This window comes from Lutra lutra, chromosome 7 (genome assembly GCF_902655055.1).
Source record: "Lutra lutra chromosome 7, mLutLut1.2, whole genome shotgun sequence".
In the NCBI taxonomy this organism is placed as follows: Eukaryota; Metazoa; Chordata; class Mammalia; order Carnivora; family Mustelidae; genus Lutra; species Lutra lutra.
This window is the reverse complement of record NC_062284.1, coordinates 127,101,516-127,129,225: the sequence shown is the minus strand read 5'-3', so window position 1 is coordinate 127,129,225 and position 27,710 is coordinate 127,101,516. Positions and strand designations below refer to the sequence as shown.

General features: G+C 36.1%; 1 protein-coding gene across 11 annotated transcripts in view; it reads right to left on the bottom strand.

The window, feature by feature from the left end:
* The window catches only part of CEP128 (centrosomal protein 128), a 404,915-nt gene that overhangs the window by 137,849 nt on the left and 239,356 nt on the right, over positions 1-27,710 (bottom strand). Inside the window, exon 21 of one of the 11 annotated variants that reach the window (XM_047735553.1) lies at positions 27,600-27,622. The exons of the other annotated variants lie outside the window; for them this stretch is intronic. Coding sequence (XP_047591509.1) covers positions 27,615-27,622 — 8 coding nt within the window. The 3' untranslated portion in view covers positions 27,600-27,614. Of the gene's footprint in view, positions 1-27,599; positions 27,623-27,710 lie in introns of those variants that run through there. 11 annotated transcript variants of the gene reach the window in all.

Sequence of the window (27,710 nt, the reverse complement as noted above, 5' to 3'; positions counted from 1 at the left end):
AGGAGAAAAGACTCAGCATGGAAATTAGGGAAAGCAAGAGGTAGTCTGCTTGCTTCTGTATTTATTTGGCTGTATAGTCTCTATCCAGATTTCGATGAGTATAACAATGATAATCTTATAAAAAGGAGACATCTCAAACAAAAATTTCTCTCAATCAATAGTTTGATTGCCTTCATCTCGTTGACTATGAAAAGAGGAAGACAATTTTGATGCAAATTAAAGAAATAATTATCACTGATTTTTATGTCACTTTTATAAAAGAGGTAGCTTATTTTAAAATAAGTCTCACAAGAGGAGTCACACTAAAAAAAAAATATATATATATATATATATAGATCGATTGGTCTGGAATGGGATAATGGAATAGTACACCTTGTTTTAGAAACCCAATGCAATGAAGTGATCTACAACTAGTGATATCTCCTATTATATTTATATATTTATATAATTATTTATATTTTCATATGTGTATATCTATAATAAATGTATATATAAATATATGACTAAAATGGGAGGCATAGTGAGCCGGTTTTTTTTTTTTTGTAAATAAAGAAAAGAGAAATAAATTGATATTTCTGGGGAGGATATTATATCCTGATCTGTTAAACAGAAAACACAGAAGATTCCTTCTCAAAACTTACTGTAAAGCCAGACTACAGAGCAAGATATAGTAGTGAGGGAAGAACACGCATGTTAACACAAGGTCTCACCTAGTCAGAGACTGCTTTTATTTATCTTTGCATTTCCTATATCCATTTATTCCCTTTCCTACCCTGAATACTGTGCATTTACTATTTAAGTGTCAGTTGTACAAATGACCAAGAGAATTAAAAAAAAAAAAACCGACTGAGTATTTCTAAGAAGAGAGCACTTAAAAATTCTAGACTGGCTGGATCGGAAGCACAGGACAGGATCGGGGAACAGCATGACTTTCAGTTCGGCTGGAACACAGGGAGCATGTAGAAGAACATCACGTTCACTCATGGGATGGATGAGAGATTAACATTTGAAAGGAAGGTTGGCTCTGGTAGGGTGACTGGAATCCAGGCTTTTGCACTCAGGCTTTGCACATTAGTAATGGGGAGCCACGGAGGATTCCTAAGAAAGAAGTGATGTGATCTAAAAGAACTCTAAGAAAATTAAGTTAGCAATAGGTAATAGGTTGGACTTAGAGAGACTCTGAGCTACAGTGAAGTATTTGGAAATTATTATTGTGGTAGAAAAGACCCCCTGGGAGGTGAACAGTGAAACAGCTTTGGAGATGACCTCTCACTAGAAAACTCCCTTGAAAGAGTAGACACCACTAAAGGTCTCCCCCATCTTAACACCTTTTCAACTCTTGCAATTTGACTTGAAATGGTATCTCAAGGATCAATAGTGACCTAACTGCCAAATGCCATGTTCTTTCCTTTTTCTCGATCTTCAACTTTCTTGAGGTATTCTATGTAACTATTTTCTTTCCTTCTCAAAACATCTTTTTCATGTGGACTTCTTATTTTCCTGGCTCACCCATCTCTCTGATTAATCTTTTCCTGTCTCTTTTGGCCTCCTCCAACCCCCCAATTCACTCTATCCCTACTTGTTTTTCAAGATCTTATTCTTGACCTTTTTTTTTCTTTTCTTTTCATCTCTTTTCCCCTTTTTCTTTCGGCATTCTCATTGTGTGAACTACATCTCTATATGCATGATCTAAGTCCTCATTTTTAGTCCTCAGCTTTACCATTACAGCTATCAGCAGCAACTGCTCCTTCAAAGTTCCATTTCACAGTGTTAGCTATGGTTCTAATTGTCCTGAGAATGTAGTTTGTGTAAATAATCATCCGTCTGAAACCAAAATCATTTTCTCTAAACATCACCATAATTCTAATAGTCTTAGTAGAAATAAATATCTTTCCTCTCCTACCTCTTCAGGGAGTTGGCAATTTCTTTTGGCTCTTTGTTCATATTTACTCACATCGAATCCCTTAACCTATATGCATTGTTTCTACTCCTGTTTAAGACCTTATTATTTCATATTTTATAGCTAGGCCTTAATTGCTAAATCCAGGTAGATAGGTCAGAAATACACAAGATTTTGGAATAAAATATTATATCTCTATTCCTATTTAGCCATCTATCCATTCATCCTATTCATATTACCACCAGAGTGATCTTACTGGAGTATAAGTCTGATAATATCATATTCCTTGTGCATCCTTCAAATCCTTAGCTAACGCGTAAGATTGTTCACAATGTGGCTACTGTTTCCATTCTAGCCTAGTCACCCACCATATGTCTTTCCCTCTGCTCATCTCTGTCTTTTGTAATTCACCTACTCTCTCCCACCCTTCCGCCTTGTTTGTCTGCCTAGCATCCTTCTAAGGGGCTCCAGGTTAAACATATGACCCAGGCCTGGCCATTCGGGAAATAACTTCTTGGCCACAATGAATTGGTTTCCAGGAAGACAGCTGATTGGAGATGAATTAAGGCAGTGTCTCTAGGGGACTTCTATCATAACTTTCGGCAAAGAGGTACATAACCACCCTGGTTGTTTGGTTGGTAGAAAGACAGATGGGGAATACTGGTGGTCATCTTTGCCACCACTTGGGAAAAACACAGAGGACAAGGGAAAAGAGATGAAGGCAGATTCCTAACTACCCTAGGCTTTTGGGTAACATGAACCAATGGAAGTCCTTTTATTTTTATTTTTCCCCCCCTTTTAAGCCAGTTTTGTATCTTCCTTTGTTGCATCTGAAAATATGCTACTTATAAGAGTTACTTTAAGGAACATTTGCTAATATAATTTGTTTTATTCATCCTTCTCTGTCACATGCTGCTAGCCATAGAGTTAGATAAAAACTAGAGCCTATAAAATACTTCAAAAAAAAGTTTTACATCTTTGGGAAAGTCCAAAGTTAATTTTCTACAATAAAGCTCTCCAATGAGATTTAATGAGGTGGGGGGAGTAGGGAAGTCAATATTAATGTGAAGGATCCTCAAATATTTCTTGAATAATCCAAGTTTATAAAAAGAAACCTATTCAGGAAAAAGGCTCCCCTGCTTTCAAAATTCTCCTTCTCGTAGCTGAAGATATAGACTGCACTTAGTCAACTTCATTGATAGCAAGGGAATGCCACAAGATAGAATATTAGAGTACTGGCTAAAAATAAATAGGACTGAAAAGATGGGATTCTTTTTTCTTACCCTTCTTAATCATGGAGTTATTTAGAAACTAAGTATGACAAGTTCTAAGTTGCCTCAGAAGACCCTTAAATCTGGCTCTATTCTACCTAAAGCTAATGGGAAATTTGTGAATAAGCATTCTTAAAATCAAAAGAAAACCAAATCTAAATTTAATTTTTTTGGTGACCAAGAAAGAGACCAGAATTAATATTTATAGTGTGTTACTAAATTCCCCTCCTCTAGTCATCACCTAATATCCAGGTTCCCTTTTCATTTTACTGGTCCTGGGTCCACCTAAGCTCATTCATACAGGCCTTCCCTGTTCTGAGCTATCCTGGCCTAATCCTAATGCGGTGTAAATAACTTAACCAGACAGACAAACAGAATACCCAGTCAGGTTTGACTAGTTGGAAGTTCATTCATTTTCTGAGAACACATTGATTTTTTTTTTTTTTTTTTAATGGTGGCATTGCATTTTCCTCAAAAAGGCAAAAATCTATTTTGGCCTTATATATGTGGTCTTTAAATGGATATTAAGATTCTTCAAGGGAAATGACATAAAATAGTAGCTGTACTTACTGTGTATTTTATACATGTAATTCCCATTAACACTAGAGAAAAACACATAAAAAATTTATGGAAGGAAGGGAGGGGAAAAGGGAAATTTGAAACTCTTCTTAGTAAGGTATAGAAGGGTCAATTTTGAGCAAGAAAACTTTTGTAACCCAAAGACTAACAGGTGATGTGTACTGATGTTAAACAGGACAATAAAACGTACCTCTAAAAACTCTTTTTGAAGATAAAGACTCTTGAGGAAATAAAATTTAAGTTGAAAGTCCCACTGAATACCCTGTCTCCTCTTATTGTGTATACTTTAAGTTTTTAAAAGCTATCACTAAAGCAGAGTACTTCAGATTGATAATTTAGACCTTCCAAGAACATGTGGAAAAATTAAGTTAATTGGTTTTTAATTCACCTACTACAAGTTTTAAAAAGGTAATTTGTCATTTTTGATCTGACATTGCTTATGGGCATGGCAACTATAGAAGAATTATGGCAAGGGATATAGAAAATGATAGAGAGAGGAAATTGGTTTTGAGTCTTCTTAGGTTTTGCATCAACATTCTTTTGTTGTTGTTGTTGTTTGCAAGCTTTATTGCCCTATTCATATCTATGCCTGTCAGCAAATTTCCCATGGCTACATTCAAAAGGCAGCTGTTCCTCCATAGTCCCCAGTGAATAAAGGATATATCAAAGCCAATTCTCGGCCCGGTGACATAATCTGATTTTTAGAAGAGTTGCAAGCTGTCTCCTTTTAAGATACTTACAATGTATCCAATGCCTTGGACCAGGGCAACCTACATATTTATTTATTTTTAAATTATTACTGTATTCCAACAATACCGTAAAAGTAGGATAATCACTGCTGAAATCTGAAGGCTTCAAGCTTTCAAGTAGTAATTCCATTGTTTAAACATCTTTATGGATATAGACTGCCTCTAACACCTTAAAGAAGAATGGTGACGATTTCTCTTTAAAAGGCTGTAACAGAACTTAGCAAACTCAACACCCAAAGAACAAATAATCCAATCAAGAAATGGGCAGAGGACATGAACAGACATTTCTGCAAAGAAGACATCCAGATGGCCAACAGACACATGAAAAAGTGCTCCACATCACTCGGCATCAGGGAAATACAAATCAAAACCACAATGAGATATCACCTCACACCAGTCAGAATGGCTAAAATTAACAAGTCAGGAAATGACAGATGCTGGCGAGGATGCGGAGAAAGGGGAACCCTCCTACACTGTTGGTGGGAATGCAAGCTGGTGCAACCACTCTGGAAAACAGCATGGAGGTTCCTCAAAATGTTGAAAATACAACTACCCTATGACCCAGCAATTGCACTGCTGGGTATTTACCCTAAAGATACAAACATAGTGATCCAAAGGGGCACGTGCACCCGAATGTTTATAGCAGCAATAGCCAAACTATGGAAAGAACCTAGATGTCCATCAACAGACGAATGGATAAAGAAGATGTGGTATATATACACAATGGAATACTATGCAGCCATCAAAAGAAATGAAATCTTGCCATTTGCGACGACGTGGATGGAACTAGAGGGTATCATGCTTAGCGAAATAAGTCAATCGGAGAAAGACAACTATCATATGATCTCCCTGATATGAGGGAGAGGAGATGCAACATGGGGGGTTAAGGGGGTAGGAGAAGAGTAAATGAAACAAGATGGAATTGGGAGGGAGACAAACCATAAGTGACTCTTAATCTCACAAAACAAACTGAGGGTTGATGGGGGGAGGGGGTTGGGATTATGGACACTGGGGAGGGTATGTGCTATGGTGAGTGCTGTGAAGTGTGTAAACCTGGTGATTCACAGACCTGTACCCCCTGGGGATAAAAATATATGTTTATAAAAAATAAAATTAATTAAAAAAAAAAAGATTTGAGAAAAAAAAAAAGAACAATGTACAGGACAAAATTTCAAGCTAAAAAAAAAAAAAAAAGGCTGTAACAGGTACAAAAGATGTGGTACCCTTGCAAGAAGAGGTATGGCTGATCAAGAATTAGAACAGGCACATGCAACTGACAGAACCTGGTATGTCAAGAGCTATTTTGATTAGGGAACACCATGGGCAAAATCATATTAGCTATAAAGATGTTCTACCACTCTAGATGAGGACTCAGTTCCCACAGTAATGCTTACAGTTCCATAATGAGACTGCTGATGGGGGACAGGAACAACCAGGCTACACAACAAAACTTTTGTTTCCATGTTAACTGACCTACATGAACTTAAAGTGTAAATGTGGCCTGTGACTACTTGAGGAAATGAATTGAGAGACATTTTTAGAAAGACAGTGGACAGCGAATTGTGACAAGTGTAAACATGATTTCAAAGCACAAAGTTATTAAAGAACTTTGTTCTCTTCAAGGAAATGGCAAACCTTTTCAATGAAAATAAGCTTTGCTCATAAAGAAAGAAGTGATAAAGTACAAATAGGGCACAGTTAGGTTTCTTGGAGAAGACGTTCTAGAGAGAAAGCAGCCAGATTTGGTAATAATTTTGCCCCCCAGCAGGAAAGGAGTCAAGAAATACAGAGAATCCCAAATGCCCCCTCTGCATCAAACTAATGTATCTTAACATGGGTTATAGTTTATTATTACCACCTGCTTTGGGGTCTGTCTGCTCCATTGGATGGTACGCTTCCTGAGGTCATGACACATAACAGGGACACCATAAATATTTGTTCAGTGAATGAGGATACACATGCATTCATACACAAGTAGAAAATCACAGTGGTACTACCATCACTTCCAGCCTTCCTGCACATCACAAGCCTTACTGATATCTACAATTCCCCAGTTTACTCAGTTGAAAGTTCTACCACCTTAATTTTTTTTAAATTATTAGACTAAGTATAATAAAATGCACTTGCTGATTTAAGTAATTATGGTTTCTTATTGAAACATGATGGTGACATTTCTATTTTAACTAACAGAACAGGCCAGTACCAACTGGAAACGACTGAATCGGGTGTTTCATTAGTAGCACTTGCTTTTTAAAAATTCCTGTGAAACTATTATAAATAACGATGATACCCATTTTTCCAAGTCAGATGTGTAATTACATGACAAATCAGCAGTACTTATGATTCCTCAATTATTATGATGGATTCTGAGTAGCCTTGTACTAAAGTATAACCCTAAACTTTCCCAGAACCAAGGCTCCCTTAACTGTAATTCTCATGGTGAGAGAGTATGTGCTCAAAGTTGTGTTTCTCAGAGACAGAAGATGTGAGGTAGGTGACAAATGCTTATAAATGGATGGGTGGGTCTTTTAAGCACACTGAAGATACTGTGAATTATCAAGATTACAGCATTTTCAATCTCTTCTTTACCCATATAATCCAAATCCTCAAAGACAGAAGAGGATCTGGCTTTGAGATATGGAAGATGTTTAAATAACAGGGTGGGTCTCAGAGCACTTTAGATACATCATCTATATTTTGTTTTCATAAAAGCAAAAAGTCTTCAGTTTGGACATACTACCTGAATTAATATGTCATCTTACCATATGTTAAAACGTCCTTTGCTTATTGGCCATATCAATGAGTTCGGAGATATAAATGTGGTAACTGAATCCCTCATGATAAGTGTCACACCTGAGTGAGTTATGTGCCTTCTTCCACATTAGACATGCTTGCCAATTACACAGACCATAAAGTTAGTTCTTCTATCAAATTGTATGATGGTAGTGATAAATCTGGAAGCATCTGTAAGTCACATAAATTTAGCCTGCATCCCATGTAGGTGTAGACAGACGCATGCTAAAGAGCAACCTGGAAGCATTCACAGATCGTTGCCATGTTGACTACAGCATTCAATAACATTTACTGAATGTTTGATATTTTTAGGTACTATGCTAATAAGTACAGTAATCTTCACAACAATCTTATGAGGTATTTAGTATTACTTTTATCCATGTTTTATGCATGAGAAGAAATGGAGGGTCAGAAATGTTATAGGACATTCCCAATTTTGCACGGAAAGCAGGAAAGCTGAGCTGGTGTTTTTATAGCCCTCTGGCTCTTATTCTGTGCCCCTAGCACATTTTCCTTTTACATAGACCCTGCAACGTACAGAGATGTTTCATATAAATAATCTCCTAAAAAAGCCCTACCCAACATCTATAGCTGAGTTATATCATTGCTTAGAAAAAATAAAGTCCATATTCTTACCTACTGACTTATCCATGTCCTTCTACAGACCATTTAATGTGTGTACTAGGAATCCCATAAAAACCAGAGACATGCTGAACACCAAGCAAGTTTCAATGAAGGCTTAACTGTTGAATGAAAGTTCATTTGCCTGACTGTAGGCTTGACCACCCAGCGAAATCAAAATATGAAATTAAGAAATGGAACTAGTAAGTACTATTTAAAAAAAAAGATTAAATAAAAAGTGCTCCCCACCAAATAAAGCAATGTCATCAGTCTTTCCTCCTTTTCTCCTTCAGTTTTAACAGAGCTATGCCATTATTTCCATGAGTTTAAAACTAAAGACTTTAGCCTACTGGCCTGTTGTGCTAGTATGTGTTATTACTAGGACTACCCCAAGATCTTAGGGTCACCATTAATATGCTTCAAAGATATGAGGAGCCCTGGACAAGCAGGAAGCTGTTCTGCTTAATGGTCTGAAATCATGAATCTTTTAATTGGAGATAGGTCTCTGCTAGTGATAGGGACTAAGCTAAAGTCTCCGTTTTAAGAAGAAGAATAACAAAAATAGTACAAATGGTTGTCAAGGGGAATATTTGTATAATTGAGAGACCAAACTGCTTGCAAGAACTTCAGATGCACTTGTCACCTAGATACATATAAATAAAGTGTAAATACAGGCAAACGTTGTTCCTTAAAATGATATTGTGAAATTATAATTGTTATCTTTTCATTAAAGAAGGTTTTTGCTGGTTGATTTGACTTCAAATAACTATATATATTGAGGAATTTAAGTACTTTTTTCTACAATGCCTTAAGCTTTATAATTCAAATTTTTCGCTAATGTTGCTTCTCAACTCTAATTAATGAGATTTAAAAATGATCAGAACAACCAACAAAAATGAATTCAAAGTAGTTTTGGGGAGGGCAGATGAAATTGCTTAATGGACTAAAGAACATCAATTGCTTAATTATACAGAATACATTGGGCTGAAACAATATCACTCAGTTTCTATCAAATCTTCCATCAGCAGAGACAGAAGTTTTCTGGCTGCTTAGGTAAATGCTCTTTCCAGTTTGGGTAGAACTACAGGATATTTATATATGGGCAACTTGATGTGAATTGAATGCATGATAAACAGCAGTGACAATATTTCAAGTGACCCCAATATCAAAGGACAAAATTTGCTGAAACATCGCATAACTAATTAATGAAGAATGTGTATGTGCATCATTTGTGGGCTTTAAATTTTTAGGAAGTCAGTCTGAACAGTTCATGCCATGGACAGTGGCTGACTTATTTGTGCCACAGCAGTGACTGATTATTTCTTTTTAGAATAGAAAATACTAAGCATACTTTCAAACATTAAATCTGAAACTCTAAACTTATACCTAGGTAATATATAATACTCCTATCTCTAGATATCTATAGATATTTTGCCGCATATTTAAGTAATGACTAATTATAAAAATTTTTTAAATAAATTATCTTTAAGGAATTGTTATTCATTCTGACCTTAGTCTTCAGAATAACAGAGACGGACTATCAAGAAAAATTTCTACATTGTTCACCCACCAATATAAAGCCGTTCATCCAGGCTTAATTTGACAACATGCAGTTAAATGGAGGATTTGCAACATTATAAAAAAAGAAAAATGGAAAAACAAAAGGGTAGTCCGTGTAATTATATTCTGTAACTTATAATGTTCCTATGATTTTCCCATATATAGTAACTAGATGACAGGTAATGGGATAATATATTTTTAAAAAACTGAGAGAGGAAAAATTAGACAAGAAACATTAGAAACTAGAAACATTAGATATGTCCCTTGAGCTAATCTCAGATAGGTCTTAGGGACCACACTGATATTTATTCCACTACTGTTCAATAGAATGTTCTGTGATGAAAGAAATCCTCTAGATTTCTTGCATCAATAGAGAAGCCACTAGCCACTGGAACTGTGGCCAGTGCAACTAAGAAACTAAAATTTTAAGTTTATGTAGTTTTACATAGCCTCATGTGGCTAGTGGCTTCTGTACTGGACAGTATAGTTCTATATGTCTCTTTGTTACCATCCTTGACCATGACACTCTCATGTCTGAAATACAAAATATAAGAACTCTATCACTATTATCAGGCTTTGTTGCAGAAACAAAAAACTCGATACTATGGGTGAGTAAAGATTATTTTTTGTCATGTCTGTGCTATTTTCACTCTATGCTTCAGGCTTAGGGGGCAGCCCCGGGACAGAAGGGAAGAAAAGTGAGACTGCTGACTGCAATCTGGTTTTTAAGTTTCCATTTAAAAGGAATTCATGTCATTTCCACCTGCATTATTGGCCAAAACTAGCAACGGCCTCTCCCGATTTCAAGAGGATGGAGCCTGGTGTCACATGCCAGAGCCAATGTCAATGGGTTCAGGCAATAGAATCCTCCTCCAGGGAGCAGTAGCAAAAATCTTCAACAATGTTATAATCTACCACAAGAATAAAATTTTTATTTCAGTCAGTGAACTTATACAAGTTATAGGACATTTTTGTTTCCACCATTTGTTAGGCAGTCAGGATATAAAGTGCCCTACATCTTGGAAAGGTCTCTTCTCCAGTCACCTTCCCATAACAACAGAAACAACAACAACAACAAGAACAACCACAGTAAAAACAGCAGCAACACCACCACCACTTCCTGAGCCCCTCCCCATGCTGGTGTGCACTGTCACATGTGCTTTACATACATGATTTCACTGTATTCTCTCACCAGTTCCAGGATGCTGGTGTCAATTCCATCAACTCCCTTATGATACAGGAGGCTCAAGCTCAAAGCCAAAGAGCTAAGAAACTGCATCACTCAATTACATCACAGATGCCTCTGACAGAACTGACTTCACATTGTATTCTTGGGCTATCCCTATTCCTGGTAAGAAAGTTGATCTTTATTAACTGTAATGTCAGTATTCAGAGGCAGCTCCAATTCAAAATTTACCTGGAAACTCCCTACCCTGCACTCCTCATCCACTCTACCTCTTCACACATCCAAGATTCTAACCAGCTACCAGTATAACCATCACTCCTACGTACCCCTGGTAAGAAAATACTAAATTAATCTTCCTATCATATTCCTTGGAAAATGCATATTTCTAGGGCCTATTTAATACCTTTCATTAGCTGCTCAATCCAGAATATGGGCTGTTTCACACACATACAGCCATGTATATGGTACCTAACATTTGGAAATTGGAGGTGCCCTCCAGTCTAGATGTTCTGGAAAAATGGTGAGGGGATGACCCCAAGGGCTTGTAACAGAAGGGACAGACAAGAGTTCAGGTCAAAATCACCCTTCATAAGGCTTGCAAATAACTGAACTAAGATTCTGAGAAAATGAGAGTATCAGAAAATTCACCAAGTTAGGCAATTTAAAGAATGAGCAAGTGGAGAAAGAGCCATCAGAGGGAAGGAGCCAGCAATGCTGATGCTCTGTCTACATGACAAGTTAGAAAGCAGAATAAGGAAATGAGGCAGTAAAAATACTACATTAATTACTGAGCCCATCAGACAATGTACTAAACAACTGCTTACCACAGCTCTTGGATATGGGCCTTATTTATCTTCATTTTACAAATGAGGAAACCAAGGCCACGAGAGAATAAATTCATTACCCCCATCACAAAGTGGAAGTGATGCAATTCAAACCTAGATCTGTCTGACTTTGAGGAGAGGTTCTTAACTTCTAATGTCAGTATAATTTTTAGAAAAAAAAAATAACTGCCAATTTAGGCATGCCTAAAATCATGACCAAAGGGTGGTCAGCCGACTGGATGCTAAGAAATTGTTTCCTAGGGCAAACTTCCCCTCTCAGATGTTGGAATTGACTGGAAAGATGAATACATTCCCTGCATTTTCAACTTTCCCTCCATAAATGCAGGTGATGGAGCTCTGACTTCAGTATGATTGCTGTATTATTTCATTAATCAGTGACTCAGCCAAACCTTAAAACAGTCTAACAAGTGGAAACCAATGAACTAAAGCCTCTACCAGCAATAAAGGATAAAAACCAGAGAAATGGTGTAAGTAAGAACCTACAATCTTAGATTGGATTTTCTTTTTTTTTTTTTTAAAGATTTTATTTATTTATTTGATAGAGAGAGATCACGAGTAGACAGAGAGGCAGGCAGAGAGAGAGAGAGGGAAGCAGGCTCCCTGCTGAGCAGAGAGCCTGATGTGGGACTCGATCCCAGGACCCTGAGATCATGACCTTAGCTGAAGGCAGCGGCTTAACCCACTGAGCCACCCAGGCGCCCATTAGATTGGATTTTCTGTAACAGCACACAAAAAAGTCAACTCCAAGTGTCAATGAAGTATACCTACAGTGTGTAGGTAGGTCAGGGGCAGTGTGCTTTAATTAGTTGGATGTCAGCTGGGTATCTGGTACAGCACTGAAACCTTACCATATTTTAAAACAAATAAATGAGCAATTCCTGGTAGCACCAACAGTCAAAACTAACAAGGGAAGACTAAGAATTAGAGAGGGAAGTCTAATTAATTGGTGATGGCCTAGAGACATGGAAGTTAATTAACTTGGAAGAAAGGCAAAAGGCAGAGACTGAAACAGGAAAAGAGGGGACTTTAGATAAAACAGACTCTCTGGCCCTGACCTCTCATTCCTTTATTGTAAGGTCCTATGGACTTATGATAGGGGTAAAATCAAACTCATGCTATCATCTTAAACTGTATGTAGCAAGTGGAAAAGCCAAAGTTTCAAAATCCAGGTGGCTCAGTTTGGCTCAGGTCGTTACCTCAGGGTCCTGAGATTGAGTTCCAAGTCAGCTCCATGCTCAGCAGGGAGTCTGCTTGAGATCCTTTCCCACCTCCCTCACCCTTCCCCTTTGCCCCTACTCACTCTCTCTTCCATTCTCTTTCAAATAAATAAATAACTTCTTTAAAAGTAAGTTTCAAAGTTCTCCATAAAAAGTAGATAATCCACAGTTTAAGCACGAAGAAAACATGATAGGGTATAAGGAATTCCCCCATCTTCCTAATAACCAGAATCACTATCTAAATGATTATTCATTGTTCCCTAATCTCTCCTCAGAAAAAATAAACAAATGCAGGTAACTTATTCTAGATATAGAAAGATACTTTTCTTAAATTAAAAAAATAGAAAATTGAATCAATAGCTGAGAAAATGCACATTTCTCCACTCTAGGCCCCAAATCATAAAATGAAAGTTATGAAATTAAATAAAGAAAGAATATAGCTATGCCAGTACTAGAAACCAGAAAGTATGTCACAGGCTGACTAGAACATGAGAAATTATTTTAAAGTACACGGAAATGGAATACCAGAGAAAGAAGAGAGGAGGAAATATTACCATCCAGGAGAAGAACAAGAGAAAATCACCTTTGAGGTAGGAGCAATTCCAGGGCTTTTCCAACATCAGGGTAAAACTTATTGAGGAATTAAGAGAGGACCACCAGGTTAGTTAATTTCACAACTCCATCAAATTGATTCAAATCAAGTTTGCTTATAATGAGTATCAGAGGGGCCTGATATGTGCCCTAAGGAGAAAACCCTAAGTAATCCTCTTAAATAGATCAATGACAATTCTCAGAAAGGAAAGAAAAGAAAGCTGGAGGCATCAAGCTCCCTGCTTGTAGACTCTATTATAAAGTTATAGTAATTAGAACTATATGGTACTGCCATAAAAATAGGCACATAGATTATCAGAACAGAATAGCAAGCCCAGAAATAAACCCACAAATATAAGGCCAATTAATTTAAAACAAAGGAAACAGAGGGGGTAAGCTCCTTCACACTGATCTTGGCAATAATTTTTTGAGTCTGAAACCAAAAGCAAAAGCAACAAAAGCAAAAATAAACAAGGGGGACTACTTTAAACTAAAAAGCTTTGCACAACAAAATGAAAAGGCAACCTAATGAATGGGAGAAAATATCTGCAAATTATATATCTGATAAGGAGCAACTATTCAAAATACAAAATGAACTCATATAACTCAACAACAACAACAACAACAAAAAGAACCAACCCAATTAAAAAATGGGCAGAAGATCTGAATAGACATTTTTCTAAAGACATAGAGATGGCCAACAGATACAGGAAAAGATGCTCAACATCATTAATCATTAGGGACATCCTAATCAAAACCACAATGAGATATCACTTCCCACCTGTCAGACTGGCTACTATCAAAAAGATAAGAAAAAACAAGTGTTGGCCAGGATGTGGAGAAAAGGGAACATTTGTGCCCTGTTGGTGGGAATGTATATTGGTATAGCCACTATGGAAAACACTGTGCCAATTCCTCAAAAAATTAGAAATAGAACTATCATATGATCCAGCAAATCCACTTGTGGGTATTTATCTAAAGTAAATAAAAACTCTAATTCAAAGATATACATCCCTTGTTCAATGAACCACTATTTACAATAGCTAAGATATGGAAACAACCTATGTGTCCATCGATGGATACACACGCACACACACACACACCCCCATCACAATTTATTTCTGACATGGGTGTCACAGACATGATTGTGAAGCAGGCTCATTAAAACAGGTCTTGATAATTTATGTCCCCCAGGGAGAGGAGAGATTTAATCTCTAGGAAATCAGCAACACTCACAATCCTCTGGTCATATGGCCTGTCCCTCTCCCAATCAGAACCACTATTCTCTGAGAAATCAACAGAGCTCTAATACACATTAAACAGAAATCCATTAATGATGAAACATTTCAAGAAAAAACACCAACTTTTACTCACTGATTCTACAAATGTTTAAGTACCTACTACATAAGTAATGGGAATTTCTTAAGAGCATAGGAATACAGTAGGGAAGAAAACAAAGTACTGTCCTCATGGAACATATGTTTGGGGGAGAGAATAAAAATATCCAAATAAACATATAAATGCAATACAGTATGAGTTCCAAGAGAATTAAAATAGGGTAGAGAAACAGGAAGTAACAACTGACCAATAATAAAGTTAATTTCACAAACGATAGAAGAAATAATATAGATAAAAGTAGACACTAAAAAGCTTCCAATCAGAATGACACAGTAAGTTCTGCAACCCTTTGCTCCAAAAACACACCAGTGATGAGTAATAGATAAAAACAAGAAATCAGTAAGCCATTTCCAGAACCCAACGGGAGGCAAATATCTCCAGGAACATGAGGCCTCACAGGTCAATAATGAAGATGGCTGAAGACACACCTGCTTGGCTCCAGATCAAGAATGCAGATGGTAGATGGGGAGTTCAGCTCCTACAGGATAAGGGTGACCCAACAGAAAGGAGGTTGATGGAAAATTCTGCCTGATGCTTTAACAGCTACTGAAGCAACACACAGACACACCTTCACACCTTGCAAATGGGAACAATGGAGTGACTGAGGGGCTCAATAATCAGGTGCAGATTCACCCATATGTTCCTAGTGCAGGAACTCTGAATCAATTATCAGCAGGATTTTGGAATGTGGGATAGGGTAACTATAAAACTGTTAGACAGGGAGTGGGAAATCTAGAGAAGGGGAGACAACAGTAGTGAAAATCAACCAATCAAAATGAGTGTTCAAACCCAAATTCTAAAACATTTGAAAAAAAAAAAAAAACTATAGCTATAAAGCAGGCCAACAAAATCAACACTCAGAATATGAATTTCTTTCAGATTAAATGAATTTTATATTGCATCATTACAAAGACTTTAAAGTAACATTTATCGGGCGCCTGGGTGGCTCAGTGGGTTAAGCTGCTGCCTTCGGCTCAGGTCATGATCTCAGGGTCCTGGGATCGAGTCCCGCATCAGGCTCTCTGCTCAGCAGGGAGCCTGCTTCCTCCTCTCTCTCTGCCTGCCTCTCTGCCTGCTTGTGATCTCTGTCAAATAAATAAAAAAAGAAAGTAACATTTATCATACTCAAAGAACTAATTATACTCATCATGAAAATGATGCTGATGATGATTATTATGATGGTGGTAGTGGATGATGATGTCACCAGTGATAATTAGCTAACAGTAATTGAAAATGTACTATGTGCTAGGCATTGTTCTAAACATTTTATGTAAAGTAACTCTTAAATTCCGTAACTCAAAATAACTTATATATTAATATTAGCCTAATTCTACTGATGGGGAAACGAAGGCATGATCTAGTTAAGTAACTAACTTGCCTCTTTAAAGAAACACAGCTGTTATGTGAAGAGCTGGAATTCAAACCAAGCAGGCTGCCTCCAGAACCTATGAATTTAACTAAACCAGTTTTCCTGAAGGAATAAAAAGCATTGAAATCCCTTTTAAAAGAACAAGAGATTATGAAACACAATGAAGCAGAAATGAAATAAGAATTTTTGGATATAAAGAATTACCAAAGTGAAATATTAAGAAATGAACACATAGTGATTCAAATAAAAATTAATTACATGTGATAAATTCTGGACCACACAAAGTAAATTAGAGAGTTGGAAAATGAAAACTGCTGGGGAATTCATTCAGAATACAGCACAGAGACAAGAATGCAGACAAGAGATCATTAAAAATAATATGAAAGAGCAATTATGTCTTATGAAGGATAGATTGAGAGGTTCCAATGACTGGTTATTAGGTGTTCCAGAGGGAGATAAAAGGGATGTTAGAGAGATAAAATGTGGAAAAAAATACTGGCTGACAGTCATAAGAACTGAAGGAAGATGTGAGTTCTCAGAAATACAAGGTGGGCTTATCACTGTGAAATCATGAAACATTAACAAAAAGTGACAATCTGAAAGGTTTGACAAAGAAGAGAAAAATGATATGAAGAAAGAAAGAAAATAAAAGACAACTAGACTGATAGCAGATTTCTCTTTGGCAACAATAACCCCAAGGGAAAATGGTGTAACATTTAAAAGAATTAAGAGGAAAAATTAAATTAGAATTCTGTATTCAACAGAGTTTTTAATCATTGATTCATATTATACATTGTCCTTTCTCATAAGAGAATTATATACCCTCACCCCATCGACACAAGGCCATATTTACTTTGGCCAATGAAATGGGAGGGGAACTGACATGTGCCCATCTGTGCAAAAGCTTTAGGAAACATGGTTTAGAAATGCCTTGGTCTTTTCTCCTTGCTAAAAAATTATATATTCCAAACCAGGGCTGCTCTAACCTGACTCCCAAAATGAGTCGACATCAGTAGCTGACCTATAGTGAACATATAACATGAGAAGAAAATATGCTTTTGCTGTTATAAACTACAACAAAAAGGCAAAATGAAGACATTTCCTGATATACACAGACTAAGATTCTTACTAAAAAGAAAAAAAAAGAATAAAGTGTCATTTCAGCACATAGAAAAAGAAAAGGGAAAAGTGATATAGAAATAGATGTAGCTTAAAATTTAAAAAGAATTAGAATTTACTGAGTCCTAAAAAACACAAAACAAAACAAAAACAAAAACAAAAAACCCCACCCTTTCATGTGATTCTTCTTCAAAGATAAAACTAGAATAAAATTTATACCTTCTAAAGCATCAAAGAGGGGAAAGGATAAATTTAGAAAATGTTACCAGTTTTATTCAGGTCAAAAACAAAAGAAAGAAAAGTAAAGAGTAATAAACAAACATCACACCCAACAAGGGCAGAAGTCCCAATATATTTTTAATCACAATACATATGGATGGAATCAACATACCTATTAAAGAAATATTTAAAAACAAAAATAAAAACTGCTGCGTATAAAAACCTCACCTAAGGCAACACAGAGGAGTGAAATTAAATTGGTAAGAAAAAATACAGCAGACAACAATGAACCACAAAAAAGCCACTGTGGCATTTGTATATCAAACTAAATTGCACTGGGGGCACCTAGGTGGCTTAGTTGGTTAAGTGTTCGACTCTTAGTTTCAGCTCAGGTCATGATCTGAGGATCCTGGGACTGAGCCCTGTGTTAGGCTCTGCGCTCAGTGGGAAGTCTGCCTCTCCCTCTCCCTCCCCCTACTCATGCTTGCTGTCTCTCCCTCTCTCTCAAATAAATAAATCTTTAAAAAACAAAACCAAAGGGGTGCCTGGGTGGCTCAGTCACTTAAGTGTCCGACTCTCTATTTCAGCTCAGGTCATGATCTCAGGGTGGTGAGATGGAGCCCAGGTTGGGCTCTGCATTGGGCATGGAGCCTGCTTAAGATTCTCTTTCTCCCTCTCCCTCTGCCCTTACCCCCTCCCCCTCCACCCCCAACTCACATGCACTCTTTCCCTCTCTCTCAAAAAAAAAAAAAAAAGGAAAATAAAATATATAAACACACACACACACATACATGTCACAAAGAAGATACAACATTAATGACCTTATATGCACCAGCAACAAAAAGTCAAAATACTAAAAGCAAAATTTTTAGAGCTACAGTAAGAAACACACCCATTCACAATCTTATCAAATGTTTTAACATACCTCTATCATAAATAAATAGATGGATCAAATAAAAACATAGAAAGGATTCTAATAAAACTAGTAAGTTAAATCTATTACATATACAAATCCTTAATTCTACAGACAGAAATAATATGTGCATATACTTTAAATATGCATGAAATATTTTAAAAAGCAACCTTTAAAGATCACCAAAATGGAAAATTATTTGGCAGGCATTTACTTCACAACATATAAATACATAATCTTGAAGAAATAAACAATAATGTAAGAAGCAAAAGTTTTACATTGTTATTAGAAAATATAGAAAACTATCATTATGAACTCAGAGCCAAATTTTTTAAATCTTCTATTAAATAATTGAAGCCATAATTAAAATTGAATACTGTGTCCCAATATGTTATATAGACACAAAACATATAGTTTTTTAAAATGCGCAGAAGAAAGACAAATAGCCCATATACATGGAAATGTGGTTTCACTGGTAATCAGTAAAATACAAGATAAAGCAATAATCAGGTACCCAACCATCTGATTTCCTGGAAGTAAAAAGTCTGCAAATGTCATTACTGTATAAAAATATAAATCAAGAGAATGGTGGAAATATATACCAAACAACCACCTTGGACAGCAATTTGATAATAAGTTGGATTGTGCCTAGAGCTTGGCTTTGATCCAAGAACTCCACTCCTAGGTATTGAAGAAATTATCTCACATGTGTACAGGGAGATATATGCAAGGATGCTCAGTACAGAAAATGCTTTAAAATTAAGAAACTGGAAGGAACCTAAATGTTTATGAATAAAAACTGCAATAATGAATTTTAGTATAGCTACAATTAAAATGAATTGAAACAAAACTATACTATATGGTCAACAGTAAAAATTAAAAATCAGATTATTATAGGAAAAAAGTCATCTGTATAAAGCTTAGAAACCTACAATCAATAGTATATATATTTTATTAATAAATAATATGTAGTAATAAAAGTACATAATATGTTTAGTAACAAGAAACACCAGATCAAGATAGTTGTTACTTCTGGGTTTCTCTCTTCTCAGAAAAAATAATGGAATTGGGAAGCAGTAATTGGTTAAAAAGGCATCAAATGACTTCTTTAAAAATAATAGTAGAGTAAATCAATAAAACCCAAAGCTGTTTTATTTTTCTAAAGCCCAACAAAATGGAAAGATTTTTTGCCAAAACTAATTAAAGAAAAAAATACAGAGGACAAACTGAGGAGCATAAAAGAGACGTACTACATTTTTCTGTAAGTCCTACACTTTCTGTTATGGGCTAAACTGTATTCCCTCAAAATTATTATGATGAAATCCCAACTCGCAGTACCTCAGAATATAACTGCATTTGAATCTCCCTGATAGCTAATGATGATGAACATTTTTCAGGTGTCTGTTAGCCATTTGTATGTCTTCTTTGGAGAAGTGTCTGTTCATGATTTCTGCCCATTTTTTGATGTGATTGTCTGTTTTGTGTGTGTTGAGTTTGAGGAATTCTTTCTAGATCTTGGATATCAGCCCTTTGTCTGTACTGTCATTTGCGAAAATCTTCTCCCATTCTGTGGGTTGCCTCTTTGTTTAGCTGTTTCCTGTGCTGTGCAGAAGCTTTTGATCTTGATGAAGTCCCAAAAGTTTATTTTTGCTTTTGTTTCCTTTGCCTTTGGAGACATATCTTGAAAGAAGTTGCCATGGCCGATGTTGAAGAGATTACTGCGTATGTTCTCTAGTATTTTGATAGATTCCTACCTCACATTGAGGTCTTTTATCCCTTTCGAGTTTATCTTTGTGTATGGTGCAAGAGAATGGTCAAGTTTCATTCTTCTACATCTAGCTGTCAATTTTCCAAGCAGCATTTATTGAAGAGACTGTCTTTTTTCCACTGTATATTTTTTCCTGCTTTGTCGAAGATTATTTAACCATAGAGCTGAGGGTCCATATCTGGGCTCTCTACTCTGTTCCACTGGTCTATGTGTCTGTTTTTATGCCAATACCATTCTGTCTTGGTGATCATAGCTTTGTAGTTGAGTTTGAAATTGGGCAATATGATGCCCCCAGTTTCGTTTTTCTTTTTCAACATTTCCTTAGCAATGCGGTGTCTCTTCTGGTTCCATACAAATTTTAGGATTGTTTGTTCCAGCTCTTTGAAAAATGCCAACGGAATTTTGGTCTGGATGGCACTGAAAGTATAGGTTGCTCTAGGGAGTATAGACATTTTAACAATGTTTATTGTTCGACCCATGAGCATGGAATGGTCTTCCATCTTTTTGTGTCTTCTTCACTTTTTCATGAGTGTTCTGTAGTTCCTCGAGTACAGATGCTTTACCTCTTTAGTTAGGTTTATTTCCAGGTATCTTATGGTTCTTGGTGCTATAGTAAGTGGAATGGATTCTCTCATTTCCCTTTCTATATTTTCATTGTTAGTGTATAAAAAAGCAACTGATTTCTGTACATTGATTTTGTATCCTGCCACATTACTGAATTGCTGTATGAGCTCTAGTAGTTTGCGGGTGGAGTCTTTTGGGTTTTCCATATGAAGTATCACGTCTCTGCGAAGAGAGAGAATTTGACGACTTCTTTGCCCATTTGAATACATTTTATTTCTTTTTGTTGTCTGATTGCTGCTATTAGGACTTCTAGTACTATGTTGAACAAGAGTGGCAAGAGTGGGCATCCTTGTGTGTTCCTGATCTCAAAGGGAAGGCTGTCAGCTTTTCCCCATTGATGATGATATTTGCTGTGGGGTTTTTATGGACAGATTTTATGAAGTTGAGGAATATTCCCTCTATTCCTATACTTTGAATCATTTTAATCAGGAACGGATGCTATATCTTGTCAAATGTTTTTCTACATCAATTGAGAGGACCATATGGTTTTTCTCTCTTCTCTATCAGTTCTATTACAGTGTTTGATTTGTGAATGTTGAACCGCCAATGCATCCCATGGATAAATCCCATCTGGTCATGGTGGATAATCTTTTTAATGTACTGTTGGATCCTATTAGATATGATCTTGTTGATAATCTTGGCATCCATATTCATCAGGGATATTGGTTTGAAATTCTCTTTTTTGGTGGAGTCTTTGCCTGGTTTGGGGATCAAGGTAATATTGGCTAAATCAAAACCACATTGAGATACCACCTTACACCAGATAGAATGGCCAAAATTAACAAGACAGTAAACAACAGATGTTGGAGAGGATGTGGAGGAAGGGGAACCCTCTTACACTGTTGGTGGGAATACAAGTTGGTGCAGCCACTTCGGAAAACAGTGTGGAGATTCCTTAAAACATTAAAAATAGAGCTTCCCTATGACCCTGCAATTGCACTATTGGGTATTTACCCCAAAGATACTGATGTAGTGCAAAGAAGGGCCATCTGTACCCCAATGTTCATAGCAGCAAGGGCCACAGTTGCCAAATTGTGGAAAGAACCAAGATGCCCTTCAATGGCTGAATGGATAAAGAAGATATGGTCCATATATACAATGGAGTATTATGCCTCCATCAGAAAGGATGCCAACTTTTGTATCAACATGGATGGGACTGGAAGAGATTATGCTGAGTGAAATAAGTCAAGCAGAGAGAGACAAGTATCATATGGTTTCACTTACTTGTGGAGCATAAGGAATAACATGGAGGACATTGGGAGATGGAGTGGAGAAGTGAGTTGGGGGAAAATGGAGGAGGAGACAAACCATGAGAGACTGTGGACTCTGAGAAACAAACTGAGGGTTTTGGAGGGGAGGGGGGTGGGGGCTTGGGTGAGCCTGGTGGTGGGTATTATGGAGGACACATACTGCATGGAGCACTGGGTGTGGTGCATAAAAACAATGAATGCTGGCACACTGAAAAGAAATAAAATAAAATAAAATGAAAAAAAAATAATATAATTGCATTTGGAGACAGGTCCTATAAAGAATTAAGGTAAAATGAGGTCACTAGGGTGAACCCTAATCCAATATAACTAGTGTCCTTAAAAGAAGAGATTAGGATGTTTACATGTGTGCACTTGAACACGCATACACAGGGAAAACTACGTGAAGGCAAAGGGAGAACATGGCCTCTACAAGCCAAAGAGAGAGAATATAACGAGCCTACTGATAACTTACTAGCCTCCAGAATCTTGATCAAACAAATTTCTGTTATTTAAGCCACACAAGCTGTGGTATTTTGTTATGGCAACCCAAGAAAACTAATACACACAGGTTAAGAAAGTCCCCTTATTAAAATAAGACAGTGTGCCTTAGGTTTTCTGTCACTTCACAACACTAACAAATCGTAATACATCCAGTCATTTTTACCTTGGTACACCCTTTTTTAAAAATGTCTTGAAAGGGCATTTAATTTACTGCAAATACATTTTAATTTGCAAAATTTATACAGTTTGAGAAAAGTACAGAAAAACTTTCTCAGAGGCTCAAGTATTTACATATAAAGAAAATGCTGAAGTGCACATAATTATTTCAAATCTCTCCTTCTCTAAAGAATTACAACCATGGCTTGACCAACATGTTTGGCGGGATATCATTTATTGATAATTTAAAAGCTGGTGCTTTTTGAAGATTTATTTTGTAAAGACTGAGATGGTGAATGGAATCGAATTCATTTATGGATTTGTTCCAATTTTATTATAATACAAATCTAAGCATTAAAGCTTTACTGGCTCCAACATAAAAACATCCAAATCCAGAAAAAAAATAATTCAGCTGCTTACTATGTCTTAAATAAATTAAAAACAAATTATCACAAGTTATTATAATTTCTAAGAACTCTAGGTTGCAAATAGTTAAGAGGGACAAAAACAACTTATCTTCAAAATGGCAACTAGGTATTTAAGAGAAGATGAATATACACTTTCTAGATATCTGTTAAAAGTCCGAGAGTTTCTGGAGGGAAGGGGAGTGGGAAGATGGGGTAAGTGGGGGATGGGCATTAAGGAGGGCACGTGATACAATGAGCATTGGGTGTTATATACAACTAATAAATCACCGAACTCTACCTCTGAAAATAATAATACACTACATGTTAATTTAATTTAAATAAAATTAAATTTTAAAAAGTCTGAGGAACCTGGAAAAATTTAAAAGAAAAGAATTTAGAAATAATCAATTGTTAATGAATGTATATCTAATTAATGTGGTCAGTACTCTTTAAATTTTTTTTTAAGATTTTATTTATTTATTTGACAGACAGAGATTACAAGTAGGCAGAGAGGCAGGCAGAGAGAGAGGAGGAAGCAGGCTCCCTGCTGAGCAGAGAGCCCGATGTGGGGCTCGATCCCAGGACTCTGAGATTATGACCTCAGCTGAAGGCAGAGGCTTTAACCCACTGAGCCACCCAGGTGCCCCGGTCAGTACTCTTATATAAAGTCTTGCTCAATCCAGCAAAACTGGAAACTATTCTTCTATTCTGTGCTATTCTATGACTACTGTATCATATTATTGGACGTTTTGGTTTTTGAGAAAAAAAAGTCATCTTGATGTTGCTCTTAAATAGAACATAATATTGGTCTTCTCTCTCCCCAGGGTCTTCTTGCTTTGATTGCTTTCTGGTACTCTGATTGTTATCAATAAAAAGTACTTTTTTTTAAGATCTTAATTTTATTTTTTTAGTGTTCTAAGATTCATTGTTTATGCACCACATCCAGTGCTCAGTGCAATACATGCCTCCTTAATAACCACCACGAGGCTCAACCAACCCTCCACTTTAAAATAGAAGATTTGGAAGAACATGGCTATAGCATATGATTATCCAATTTCACCAAGAAATTAATAAAAGGGCACAGGATTAAATGTTTTAGTCTAGCCTACAAATGTGAGATCAAACCAAAATCCCAGATATTCAGTAGTATTATAACATACCAATATTTTGAAAAACTAAAGTCATCACAGTTTATTCATCATTCACTGGTATATACACTCACCTCCAACTTTCAGTTCACTTTTACAAAGATCCATCACACCATTAAAAAAAATAATATAAACCTGAAAATTGTTATTGAAAAAGATTTTTATCAATGAGAAAAATTCTATACTTGACTTTTTAATGTACATTTGATTCAGTCACAGCTATCTTGAGCCATAAGAGAACTATCATATTCAGCTATTTTTTGTTTCTTTTTTTTACTCTCTTACCTTTAACTTCTACTAAATGAGAGAATCCTTACTTAGCTCAATAGGTAATCAGAGGAATGACTAGAAGCTTAAGGTACTTTTTATTTTTTATTTTTTTTTTAAAGATTTTTTTTTTTTTTTTTTGACAGAGAGAGATCACAAGCAGACGGAGAGGCAGGCAGAGAGAGAGAGAGAGGGAAGCAGGCTTCCTGCTGAGCAGAGAGCCCGATGTGGGACTCGATCCCAGGACCGTGAGATCATGACCTGAGCCGAAGGCAGCGGCTTAACCCACTGAGCCACCCAGGCGCCCACTTTTTTTTTTTTTTTAAGATTTTATTTTTTTATTTGACAGAGAGAGATCACAAGCAGGCAGAGAGGCAGGCAGAGAGAGAGGAGGCAGAGAGAGAGGAGGAAGCAGGCTCCCCGAGGAGCAGAGAGCCCGATGTGGGGCTCGATCCCAGGACCCCGGGATCATGACCCGAGCCGAAAGCAGAGGCCCTAACCCACTGAGCCACCCGGGCGCCCCTTAAGGTACTTTTTTACTTTTTTAGATGTTATACATAATCAGATCAAACACAGATCTAGAAAGAATATAGGAGTTTGTCATAGACAACAAATTCCAGCATTTTGTCAAATAGTAAGCTATCAAATACAGCACACTGAAAAGTTAGAAGGCTAAATATTTCCACTAGGGCTATAAGAACAAATAGATTCATGAAAGGTAGTCTATTAAACTGATTGTCTTCTTGAATTAAAAATAAGGAATGAGAACTACAAACCACAGCTCTATAGTTAAACAGCCTTGGATCGCAGGTAAGGTACTGATGGCATCAGACAATCTTTAACAAATATCAAGTTCTTTGACAGACTTCTCTATTAGTTTAGTAACATATGGCTTGGCTCATCAATAATAAAAATAATCACAAGGCAGACTTCTGGAGAAGAGTATCAAAATTCAATCTAAGATCAATTCAGTCATTCTCAAACTTTGTGTCACGTCAAACCAGCACACTACACAATCATTGTGTCTACAATGAAAATAGGACCCAAGACATTTTCTATACCTTATAAATAATTAAAAGATAAAAAAAAAACCCTTCTGTGCCAAAGACAAGCTATGGGAAATGAACAGAACTAAGCAGGCGATTGACTGATAACAGACCAAAAAGAGTCTGGGCATGTGAACAGCTCAAACTGAAACTCACCACTCTTCTTGCAAGCGGGGCAAGTTAGAAGCTTTATTTTAATAAGCCATGGAGAAGGACTGATTGATTACAGTGGATGTTGCTTTATGGTTTACTGTTCACAAATCACTGATCTCCTTATTGTATTGTCTATATATAGTAATCTGTTTACTCCTTCTTGCTTTTTGGGGGAAAGAACAAAGGGGACAGGTTGGGGAGAATTTTACATCTTCAAAATTATCCTCACATATCAAAACTGACAGGCCCTCGAAGTTTAAAAGCACCTTTCACAATTCCAATTTAGTAAAGGCAAAAAAAAGAGATTTACACCAAACAGATGACACATATAAATTGACCTTGAATCCTGGTGGACTGTTAATTATAAGTTTCTTATATCTCTAAGCTTATTTTTCTGGCAATATCAATAGAATACATAAGCTAGTTACTGACTGTAAAATAAACAAGTCTATGACATTTATTAGAAATTTAAAAAATACAAACTAGAAAGATTGTTTAAAATAATCTTCACAAAAAGCATGGAAGTCTTCTCTTGTTCTCTGAAATTAACTTGACATTAGCATTAAACAAATTGTGAGATATTTATTAGGCAACAAAAGAAAGTGTACTGAAAACAAACAGAAAAGTGTTTTTAAAACAAATAATATCACAGAATTGATAATACTATTGTCAGCATATTAAAATACTTTTTGGATTTAAGTTCTATGAAAAGGAACTACAAAGATAACCAATAATTCAAATTAACAGATCCAACATGGCTAAGATTTTTAGGTAAAATATTCACCTACAAAATGTCAGGAGTGAGGGCTGGCAGGAGCCATACATAACATTTCTGAACTAAGTTCCAATGTTTTTAACACTTTACTTGGCTCCTCATTTTTCACTGCCAATTACAGACGTTTGTGTCCATTAAAGGCACATCTGTAGTACGGTTTATTTTTACATTTCTTCTAAAATTTTATTAACCCTTAATTGATTAGATTCATTTCACAAGAAGAGTATACACTTTCTAATTCAAAAATACATTTTTTTCTAATTTAAAAGCACTATAGAGTCTGGAGAAAATATTACATATCACATGGAAATTAAGCAAAGTCAAAAGATAATACTTTCCCGTATAATAATTCCACTGAAATTTGTGAAATAAGTAAAAACTATGAGTGGCGATTTAATTCTTATCTGTCTTCTTCCTCTCCAAAGAATCTGTTCTCAAGCCCAAAGTTCCAAACTTTGTCTCTAAAATTTTTGAGGTTTAAAAAAAGAAAAGTGTGGTATGTCTGGGTGGGTCAGTCTGTTAAGCATCTGCCTTTGGCTCAGGTCATGATCCCAAGGTCCTGGGATCTAAGCCCACATCCGGCTCCTTGATCTGCAGGGAGCCTGCTTCTCCTTCTGCCTGCAGCTCCCCCTGCCTGTGCTCTACTCTCTCTCTGACAAATAAATGAATAAAATCTTTAAAAAAATAAAAATAAAAATAAATAAATAACAGTGTAATGGTTAGAAATATTTTTAGAAAAGAGAAGTAAACATCTATTTAGAGTATGACCTGTATAATAGCACTTCCCATATATAAGGTGTTTTTCCCCCTGAAATCTATTTTAGGGCCAGGATTAATAATAAAAAGGAAAGTTACACTCCGAACAAAAATTTAAAGTTGCATTCTACTATAAAATTTACATAATTATAAACCATTTTAAAACAACATCATCCTGAAATCATAAAGGAACTCTTTGTTGTATTTGTGTGCACAATTAAAAGAAGCGAGAATATTCATTAAAAGAAATATATTATCATTTCTTACTTCTTTAAAACTATTGTTTCATTAATATGCTGATAAGCATTTTTTTAAATGCATCAAAGAAAGGAATATCACATTCAGAAATGTAAAATTGCTTACAACCTATAATCCTGGCCTACCTTTAGTTTTCCTGACAGAGATATGTATGCCTTTACTTTTCTTTTAAGCATCAGAACTCTAGAAAAGATAAGCTTCCATAAACTACTGGATAATAATTAATAAATTCAAGAATGTGCTATCTTCACAGCAAAAACAATACATAAAG